The sequence below is a fragment of the Pteropus medius genome, unplaced genomic scaffold (assembly GCF_902729225.1).
Source record: "Pteropus medius unplaced genomic scaffold, Ma_sr-lr_union100, whole genome shotgun sequence".
Lineage (NCBI taxonomy): Eukaryota > Metazoa > Chordata > Mammalia > Chiroptera > Pteropodidae > Pteropus > Pteropus medius.
This window is the reverse complement of record NW_024344378.1, coordinates 29,431,036-29,441,980: the sequence shown is the minus strand read 5'-3', so window position 1 is coordinate 29,441,980 and position 10,945 is coordinate 29,431,036. Positions and strand designations below refer to the sequence as shown.

At 35.6% G+C, this 10,945-nt stretch overlaps 1 protein-coding gene across 2 annotated transcripts in view; it reads left to right on the top strand.

Moving 5' to 3' along the window:
- Nucleotides 1-241: 241 nt before the first annotated feature.
- The window catches only part of PTEN (phosphatase and tensin homolog), a 79,399-nt gene continuing 68,695 nt past the window's right edge, over nt 242-10,945 (top strand). The window contains exon 1 of one of the 2 annotated variants that reach the window (XM_039871794.1): nt 242-1,329. In XM_039871794.1, coding sequence (XP_039727728.1) covers nt 1,251-1,329 — 79 coding nt within the window. In that variant the 5' untranslated portion in view covers nt 242-1,250. The remainder of the gene's footprint in view (nt 1,330-10,945) is intronic. The other variant, XM_039871793.1, reaches the window with a different exon arrangement.

The window sequence follows — 10,945 nt, the reverse complement described above, 5'->3', positions numbered from 1 at the left end:
CCCTGCCTCCGGCTGGGTTTCTGGGCATAGACCAAGCCTTAGCTCGTTCCTCCTGTCTTGCGTTGCTGCAGAAACAGCCGCGGCAAGTGCAGCTACTGGCGGGCGCCTCGGAACAAGTCTGAGCGAGCCCCGGACAGTCACACTGGGCATGCTCAGTGGCGCCTGCAGGTTGGGGGCTCGGCGCTCGCACCCGAACTTCGCTTCGGCCCCTCCCTACCTCCCTTGCCCTACCCTGTCCTTCCTCCAGCGCGGTCGCGTCCGCCTCCCGCCTCCCCTCCGACTCCCGAGGCACTCGGGCTCCCCGCGTGGTGGCGGAGGGGGCGGGCAGTCCGGCGGACGGTGATGTGGCGGAACTCTTTGTGCACTGCGGCAGGATACACGATCGGACGCTGGGACGCGGCTGCGCTCAGTTCTCTCCTCTCGGAAGCTGCAGCCATGATGGAAGTTTGAGAGTTGAGCCGCTGTGAGGCGAGGCCGGGCTCAGGCGAGGGAGATGAGAGACGGCAGCGGCCGCGGCCCAGAGCCCCTCTCAGCGCCTGTGAGCAGCCGCGGGGGCAGCGCCCTCGGGGAGCCGGCCGGCCGGCGGCGGCGGCGGCAGCGGCGGCGTTCCTCGTCTCCTCTTCGTTTTCTTTTCTAACCGTACAGCACCCTCTTCCTCGGCTTCTGAAAGGGAAGGTGGAAGCCGTGGGCTCAGGCGGGAGCCGGCTGAGGCGCGGCGGCGGCACCTCCCGCTCCTGGAGCGGGGGGGAGAAGCGGCGGCGGCAGCCGCAGCGGCTGCAGCTCCGGGGAGGGGATCGGAGTCGCCTGTCACCATTTCCAGAACTGGGAACGCCGGAGAGTTGGTCTCTCCCCTTCTACTGCCTCCAACACGGCGGCGGCGGCGGCGGCACATCCAGGGACCCGGGCCGGTTTTAAACCTCCCCTCCGCCGCCGCCGCACCCCCCTTGGCCCGGGCTCCGGAGGCCGCCGGAGGAGGCAGCCGTTCCGAGGATTATTCGTCTTCTCCCCGTTCAGCTGCCGCCGCTGCCAGGCCTCTGGCTGCTGAGGAGAAGCAGGCCCAGTCGCTGCAACCATCCAGCAGCCGCCGCAGCAGCCATTACCCGGCTGCGGTCCAGAGCCAAGCGGCAGCAGAGCGAGGGGCATCAGCTACCGCCAAGTCCAAAGCCATTTCCATCCTGCAGAAGAAGCCCCGCCACCAGCAGCTTCTGCCATCTCTCTCCTCCTTTTTCTTCAGCCACAGGCTCCCAGACATGACAGCCATCATCAAAGAGATCGTTAGCAGAAACAAAAGGAGATATCAAGAGGATGGATTCGACTTAGACTTGACCTGTATCCATTTCTGCGGCTGCTCCTTTGCCTTTCTGTCACTCTTAGAACGTGGGAGTAGACGAATGCGAAAAATTTCCATAGTTTGGGTGACTATAACATTTAACCCTGGTCGAATTTCTAGATTATATACATTTTGTGTCTCTTGAATGCATTTAACGTAGGGTGTGTTCGGCTAGAGGGAACTCTTGCCTGGTTGCAAGTGTCAAGGCACCGATTGGTTTCTTAGCTTGTATAGGGTCTCTTCCTAAGGGCTATTGTCCGTTAATACAGGATACAGTACGCTGTCAGTGGATTAGTGAGCTCGGTAATCCGGTCTACTAAATGAACAGAAAAATAGATGCTTTGAGGTTGAGCATATTTCCATTAAATCTTGGCTTTAGGCCCTAGATCAAGGGTGCAGATCAGATTAAAATGAAAATTCGTGCTTCACGTACGCATATTGCATCAGAATCTTGCAGTGATTGTTCTTAGTTTCCTGGGTTGCATTGATAGATTCTTATAAAATGTGAGTTGTGAGCTGATTTGCATAATTTTAGAAGCAGAATCATTTTAAGCATATATGGTGCTCATTTGAGGACAAAAGTATGGTTTGTATTCTTAAACTAAGTTAATTACAACTTTGACCTGCATTTAGAAGTTCTGTCGGTTGAAATCAATAGAGCCATACTATATACCTCATAAGGCGCTCTTATTAGATCTTTGTTAAATTTGCTTTTTTCTCTCCTGATGGGGTGATGTAGGATAGGGCATGAAATTCGCAGTTCAGGGTAGCATTTTATATTCAGTGCTCTTGCCACACGTAATAGCATGGAGATTGAGTGGGTTTTGATCCCAGATGATAATGTGTAGGTTCAAGGGATTGAGTGTAGCAAATGGTGTTTGCAGAGATTAAACTTCAGTTCTCACTTGAAATTTAAGTTTTGTGATGCCAGAATTGCTACTTACGTTATTTAAGTTTCAGGTTCTCTGACAGCTTTGGGTATCCCTTAAATTTACTCTGACTTGTGTAGCATGCCAAGTATAATTTACCGTCTAATAACCAGAAATGCTGGCAAGAGTGGATTATTCCAACTTCAGAATGTAGGTATGTTAGCTCTTTCATGCAGTGTTAAATTTACTGAGTCAGCTTGTCAAATAAGACAGAAACCCAAGAAATTTTAATGGTGTATAGTTTTGGTTGTCTAAAAGGCCTTTGTACTTCAAAAGATAGTGGTTATTGAAAGGCATTAAATCTTTGCAGTTTCAGATATAATAAACTAGTTTTGATCAAGGATGGGGATAGAGCCCTCCTTTTTGCAGAATGGAAAGTATTACAGGAATTGAAGGGTTACTCGTAGGCTAGTGTATAAGGCGTGAAAAACAATCAAATTATTGATCTGAGGTGACAAGCATTTTATTAAGGCCAAAATGTTGGTAGTGTGAATTGTAGCAGTTTAATATTTAGTTGAAATTATATAATTGCCTAAATGTTAATATTCATAAAAATTATTTCTTAGCAAAACAAATATCAATAAATATTTTGCTTAAGGTCGAGTGACGCCAACACCAAAGTGTATATGCTAAAAATTGTGGGGAATTTTTTTTTTTAAGGAGACGTTTTCTGTTTGAAGAGGTTTTATTCCTTTGGATTATGTAGTTGCACGTAAATGCGCACAGTTAATTTTCCCCAAGTTTTTTGTTTTGAAATGACGATAAAAGTTTCCAAAGAAATAGCCCATAAAATGTAACAGTTTCTAAGTTAAAAACAATAATGGAAAAAAATAATTGGAAATTTTGGAGATTACATTAATTGAAAAACTTTACTAAGGCTGAACTTGACCTGCTTGCCTATAAGATAATTAATTATGGACACTAAATCATTTGTAACATTTCAGAAGTAGTGTACTATTGGTATGTATTGACAGTCATCTAGGTATATAAGAACAAATTAATGAAAAAAAATTTTTTTTTAAATCCCTATTCAAAAAAATTTCTAGAATGCCTTTGGTAGACAGGTTGCTTTTAGTAATCAGAATATGTTCATGCTATTTTTACTTTACCCATTTGATTTAAAATGATCAGGGTTATAAGACTAAAATTATTCTATCGGGTTCTTATATGTGAGTAGTGAGGTGGTTGGCCATTTCTCCTTTTATTTTAGAGTATGTGTACCTCTATATGTGAAATTTATGCTATTTAAAACTTTCTTTAAAACTGTATTTTTCGTTATGGTATGCATAGAAAGCAGTATCAAATATTGCATCAAATGACTAATAACACTTAATTTCTAGAGTTGTGGTTTTATTGAGCCAAATGTTGATATGAAAAAATCACTTAGGAAAAAGTCAGTGAAGTGTTACTTTTTTTTTTTTTTTGATCGTTACATTTCCAATAATTTTGATATACCAAAGCACTTTGGTTCGCTTGGTTTCACTTTAGTGTTTTGTGTTTATTGTTGGGGAAAAAAATTAAAGTGGCCGTTGAAGACTTTGTCTCTGGCAGGTTGTAGGATCTATTTCAGCAGCTACTCTGTTGAAAATTAAATTCTTTTATAAAAGCAACTTTTATCTGATAGATTAATTAATAATGAAGTGATTTCTCAAAGGAAAATTGAGGACCATAATTTGGTTGTAAAAGATTTTTGCAAGATTGAATTATTCTAAAAATAGTTTGTTCGTAAGGTTTTATTCTTAATGTTTGGAAAGCAGTGCTGAACACGAGGCTATAAAATATCTAGATTTGTGTTTAGATTTCATAGAAACATTAGGCTATTGTATTTTTATTGTTTGATAAGTTTGTTATTAACCTTCAGAGGGAATATTTTTAACATACAGAATATGGTGACTATTGAAATTAGCTGTATTATCTTAAGATTAGTGATAACTGAAATGACCATACTTTGAGGCTTTTTTAAAATTCTAGTCACAATTTTTATTTTACACTGTTATGTGTATACTAAGTTCTGTTTCTTTCCTGTACAACATGACCAGGCTATGCTGGTGTGATAATTTACAGACTTCATTTTCATAAAGCTTATTCAAGAATAAAGCCCATGTGAAAAGAGAGTAATTTATAGTTTATATGACTTAATGTAAGGAAAAAGGAATTTTATTGCTGTTCATTGTAAATGTTTGCACCGTATTACTGTCATTAACGCAGATTTACATTGCTTATAGTCAAATACTAAGAGAATAAGCATTGTAAAATATGGTGAAATTCACTACCTTAGTTTTAAATTCAGTTTTAGAAAGATAGGGAAAGATGCATTTGTGTGTATTACCTTTTAGAATTTTAACATGAGAAAAGTAATTTGTGATATTTTAATTTTTGTATGGAACAGTATATCTGCTTTTCCTAATAACCACTTACAGTATATAAACTTCTTAATGTTACAAAATTCTGTGCTTGCTTCTGCAGAACATACATTAATGTTACAAAATTTCTTACTTTTTGAAAGCGAAATCTTCAGTTCTTATTTTCAAGTGTTCTCATTTTGAGATTTGCCCCATTCATATTTTTGTTTGGTGATAAGCCTAATGCTTTTTAATAATTTTTAAGGCGCTTAAAAAGTAATCACTTCAGTGACTTTTGATGCAGTAGTGTTTATTATGGGAAAATCAATTCACAAAGTTTCAACATTAATTCACACTAAGTAAACATTCTATTTTAAAATTTTTACTTCAGCCTTTTTAGTAAGACGAATAGGAAGTGTTTTTATATTAATGTATGTGAAATTAGAGTTTGTAACGAGAAGTTTAGAAGTGTGCATGCACATGACAGTTACTTGAAATGTAAGGCCTTGGCTGTACTATAAGGATTTAGCTTCCAGAAGATGTTATTAATGATAGTATAGGACATTTATTTGGTATATTTTTTTCCTGTAGGGACCATTAGTTCTGAATTTTTATTTCTATTTTATAGAACCCTCATTCTTATTCACCTTTTCTTCTCTTTCTCTTATTCTGTTAGATAAACTTGATTTTAAGAAAAGTCAGTATTGGAGAATTCTTTCGTGGCCTGAATTCATTAAGGAAAGGTGTTAGGATTTGTTCTAAGGATAATGATTTAAGACATTTGTATCGTCTTGTGAGATTGGGGTCAGTAATGATTTTGGTAAATATTCATTTCTGTTTTATAATTGCTTTCTATCTGGTTACTTTGAAATTAGTGCACTTATCAGAGATATCAGTAATTTTGAGGTTAGACTGAATAACCTTATGTTGATAAGGATTTATTGAGCAAACATATCTTCTTTAATACAGGCCGTATTCTTTGCTAGGTGGTCAAAGTGTTTTGGTCTGTGAATAATGAATCTCTTTGTAAATGTTGAATATATGCATTTACTAATGTAAAATACTTTGTCAGGAAAGGAGAAATTAATATATCGGATTTGAATATTCACCCATCCTCTAATTTTTCAAATTTTTTTCATTGATTAGAGATAAGGTATTAGCAATTTGGTTCTTTCAAAATAATTTACACTAGAATAAAAAATAATGCTGTTGGAAAAATATTACGATAAAAAGAATGAACATAATTTAGTGGTGAATTAATTTGGAATGGGAAGTTTTAATTTTGTTCAAGTATTGTTAATGCAGATTATCTTTATTTGCAACAGTTGGCATTGAAGAGATGGGTGGATAACTTCAGTTTATTAGGTGTACACTTGATGGTAATGTTGAGAATATTGACAAATGGATACTGTGGCTGTACCTGCCAGCAAAAGGTTCTTAATCTTTATGTAGTGTTGAAAGAAGATTGTATACACAATATTCAAAAGCATAAGTTAGATTCACAGTGAATGTGTGTAAAAAATATAAAATTAACAAAGTACCATAATGTTTCTTGAAAATGAACTTTTTTTCTCTTTGAAAAAGAGATTACCTTGGTGGATACTGTTTTAGAATTTTCAAATAAGGTTAAATCTATTTTAAATTACATTAAGATATCGAGTATTAGTTTTATCTACAGATTGTGTGTACATTGTTTCATTATAGATTTTAGGGTGGCAGTGTGCTCTGGAGCCAGACTACCTGTGTGAAAATCCTGGTTCTGCCCTTTAGTAGCTGGATGACTTCAAGTAGGTTAATTAACCCTCTTGATCTGTTTTATCTGTAAAATGGAGATAATGGTAGCTACTGACATAAAGTTTTTCTTGAAGAATAAAGAGATAATATAAGTAAATCAGCATAGTACCTGCCATGTTGTAAATACTTAAATGGTAACTGTTCCTTTTAAAAATTATAATTTCAGATTACTAATGTATAAGAAATTGTTTTTTTCATTTATGGGAGGAACAGTGATTATAACTGAATTTCCTTAGTTTTGGATATGTTAGAATTTTAATTGATTCACGTTCTGGATATTTTTTAAAATAGGGGCATTCTTTTAGGAGCTCTGAGTTATGACATGTCTGTGATTTTGCTGTTTCATCATAAATAGAATGTAAAGCTTTGCTTCCTCATACTATTCACCAAAGAAGTTAATCAAAAAGTATTTGCTTTAAAATACTAAGATAAGATGAAAACTGCTTATTATAGTATACTAAAGTAGAAATTTTAGAATAAAAATTTGTTATAATAGTAAATTTTCTTTAGTGTTAAAGATAGCTCAACTTAAATATTGTGCGGTTTTAGCCACAAAGAGTAATCTCCACCTAAAATGAAAGAAAACTTTAAATGTACGATACAAGAATTATGTAAACTGTTTATCAAAAAAGGTATATTTCTAAGCATTTCTTTTTAAGTTCAGGTTTTGGGGTAATCATGCAACTTTGAATGCCAGTTGCATTTGTTAGAATACTATTTACACTTAATATATTCTGGCAGTGCATTAATATAATATAGGAGTTTAAATATAGTGTTAAATCATTGTACTGTGTACCATTTTCATTTTTAATCAACATTCTCAATATAATTTTAGGCCCTAGAAATGGGAAGAAAGAGCTAAAGGATTTCTTTATTTCACTTATTCTTATCCGATATGGGGAAGGATGGAATAAGCTTGAGACCTGCCTGGTAAAGACTATTATGTGTGCAAAGAATCATTATTTTGTCTTTGCCTTTATTGGTCTCCCAGCTATATCACAGTACCCTCAGTAGTGAAACACTTGATTTTCAGTGAGTTTATTTTTTGCTTGTTTATTTGTTTTGCATTGCAGAATGAATAGTGTCCTGTTTAATTATATATGTGACTGATTATGTTATTTTTACATATTATGTTATGTGTTGTAAAACTGGCTATATTTTGGTCCACCTCTAGGATGTAGATTGAACTGTGCATTTTGCCATCTGGGAAAATTGAGTTGTCTAACATGCTTTCTCTCTCACTTTCTGTGTCTCTCTAATGCTGCATGCACCTATGTTTTGCTTTAAATCACAACCCAAAACTACAGTCGATTTAATATTGTTAAAGCCCTTCAGAATAGTTTTTGAATTTTATTTCCTTTGATTTTTGTAGAATTTTAGGCTAAAATACATTAAGGTTCTCTCCTCTTTAGTAATAGTTGCAAGGATTGCATTCTCTTTTTATATTTTTTTAAAGAGGATAATTTAAGGTATTATGAAATGCATTGTGATTTGAATTAGGTCTTCTTCAAATCGGATGTATTCCTAAAGTGATTTATAAATGTAGCATACATGATCATAGTTGCAAACAACTGTTTTAAAATGTATGCATTTTTTTTCCATTTAAAATTCTTTTCCTCTCATGAATTAGTGACATTCTCTCTCTTTTTTTTTTAAAGTATTCTAGTTACTCTGAACTGATTGGAGATAAATAGAATTGAAAAGTTTTTTCTACTTTTAAAATGAAGTTTGGGGGATGTTACTAAGCTTGATTGCTAGGTATTTTTTAAATGTGTGTTTCTGAATTACTTTACTCTGAGTCTTTCAGAGATAAAATAGGATGCCTGGGTTTTTCTCTGTTTCTCCCCTCCAACCCCCCCATAATGTGAAAACTGCTTTGCCAGGCTTAATTTAGCCATGTTGTAAAATTCATTTAACATTTTTATTTATTTATGAAATATAAAAAAAAGTTAAATGAATTTAACATTAAGACTTGAATCAGAAGGACTTTTTAAAATTTTTAATTAAAGTAATAGAATAAGCTAGCGTATGCCTTAGTGATCTTATATTTGTTTAGTTTTTTTTTTTTTTTTTAAACAAAGCCTTTTCTTAATCATTAGCTTATTTGATTTGGCAAAGAAAAAAGGAGACAACCTAAGATATAGGGCAAGCATTGCTTTCTTCTTTTTCTTTTTCTTTTTTTTTTTGGTACTATAGGAATCGTAGCTCCGATAGGATTAGTAACTTGTTAAAAGCTGGTAGAAGATGGAGTCCAAAGAAGGATGCAGGGTTTTGGGGTACCTGGTGGAATATTTTTCTGAATATGTTATACATCAGTGGTTATGCATCAGAATAACCTGGAGGGCTTGTTAAACCATAGATTACTTGCCCCACCTTTAAGTTTTTGATTCATTAGGTCTGGGTTGGGGCCTAGGATTTGTGTTTCTAACAAGTTCCCAAGTGATGCAGATGCTGGTGGTCTGGGGATCATACTTTGTATACTGCTGTATTACATTGTCTCCAATCAAGCAAATCCTTATGCATTGTTATCTCCTTTAGGTTAATAGAATTTACACATTATTGCATTTGATTTGTAAACCCTAAATAGTTCAGCATGGCAAATATCCTGATTTTGTAAATGAAGCAATGAGTTTAGAAAGGTGGTATAGTGGAATGGAAGAAGAATAGATTTGAGAATCAGGTCTACAGTCTAGCTTAAATCCTTGCTCAGCCTCTTGATCAGTTGTGTAATAAAAGATACACTACTTAACCTTCCTGAACCCTAGTTTCCACATCTGTAATGTGGTAAAAATTCTTGTTGGGTTGTTTTTATAGGTTTGTTAGAAATATACTTTAGATATTTTCAGAATATTGATTGCCAACTGGAATGATCCCCTCCCATCTTGTCTGGGCATTTGGCAATGTTGAGACATTTTTTGTGGTCACAGCTGGGAGGTCAAGAGGGCAGGGATGCTATTGGCATCTATTGGGTAGAGGCCAGGGATGCTGCTCAACATCTTAAAGTGTAACGGGACAGCCCCTCCCACAACAAAGAATTATCTGGTCCAAATTGCCAATAGTACTGTGGTTGAGAAAACCTGGATTAGAGGTATAAAACATCTGGTATATAATAAGTATAATATTTTATGAAAATCAGTACCTTTGCCCTTAGGTTGTGGAATTTAAGGTGAAATTGCTGATAAATGATGGAGCTAGGCTTTTAACATTTAGGTTTTCTGACTGCTGCTAGGCCAGTATTATTTATAGTAAGAACTTTGTTCACAAAAGATATCCCTGGTAACAAAAAGATTTGAAGATGGCTCATGTGTAACTAGGCTGATGTGAAATTGTTGCTTTCAGATTCTGTTAAAAAAAGGCTAAGAGGTTTTCAATAATCATGTGCAAGTGTAATGCCCTGCATGAGATTCAGAAGGATGTTACATAGAACTGCTTTAACAGGATGGGTATGCTTTATTTAAAAAAAGCATTAAAAAATTTTTTTTTTATATTGCCAGTAGTTTTTAAAGTAACCTTTAGCGTGTTTCCTTTAATTATGTAGTTGTTGGGAGATAATTTGTTCTCAGTATACTTGTTTTTTGTTGTTGTTTAATGCATTCTTTAATCTTACACTTTTTTATTCTAAAATGCTTTTATTATAGTCAGATATGGTGAAGTTAAATGTGCTGATGTAAAATGGCAAATTTTGACAAGTTATAAAAACTCATATCTTTCCAGAGGAAAAAGTAGGATTGACTCTAAAGCTCTCTGATGCATGTGTTACATTCTTTTATAGACCCTAAATTTGCTGTGTCAGCCTGTCGAATTAAAGAGCTTTATTTATCTAAATTAAAAACTTGTACTAAAGTGAAGTTTTTGGAAAAGTTTGGAACTGAGTCTTAGAATAGTCCAGATATGAGAAGATGCCAAGGGAGTAGCTTAGTGGATTCTGAAATTTTTTTTGCTTTGTTTTTAAGGCAGACAAACATAATTACGAAAGTGTTCTAGGAATAGATTGTTTGCTGTGATTTTTTTCTGTTTGCTTGATTTTACAATTTACTTTGCTTCTCACTTTGCACAAGCAGAATAAAATGTCAAGCCTTATTTCAAAAATTCTTATGAAATTTAAGTTTTGACTGAGTCTTATGATTATTTTTGAAATTACAGGAGATAGTCAGAGATATTAATATTTTATCAGATTTGTTAAGAAAAACAGCATCTATTACTGTAATTAAATTGAATTAGACTGATTTTAATGTATGAATAAAAAACTCCATTTGCTTCTACTTGAAGTATACTTTTAAAATAAGAGCATAAGTAATTAAAGAGAATTTTAAAAAATTACCTGTCCTACTTCTCTGAAACTTCATGTTTCCATAGCTTCTAGTTTGTTCAGATGCATCTGTTTTAAAATGTAATTAATCATAGTGAACTTACTAGGAGTGTGTGTGTTTGAACAATTTCCAAAGCACAACCTCATAATTGCTTAAAATGATGATTTTTAAATGAAGTCATCAAAAATATTTATTTCCCTGTAGTTTTATACATTGAACTCATTTCCAGTATTTAGCTAA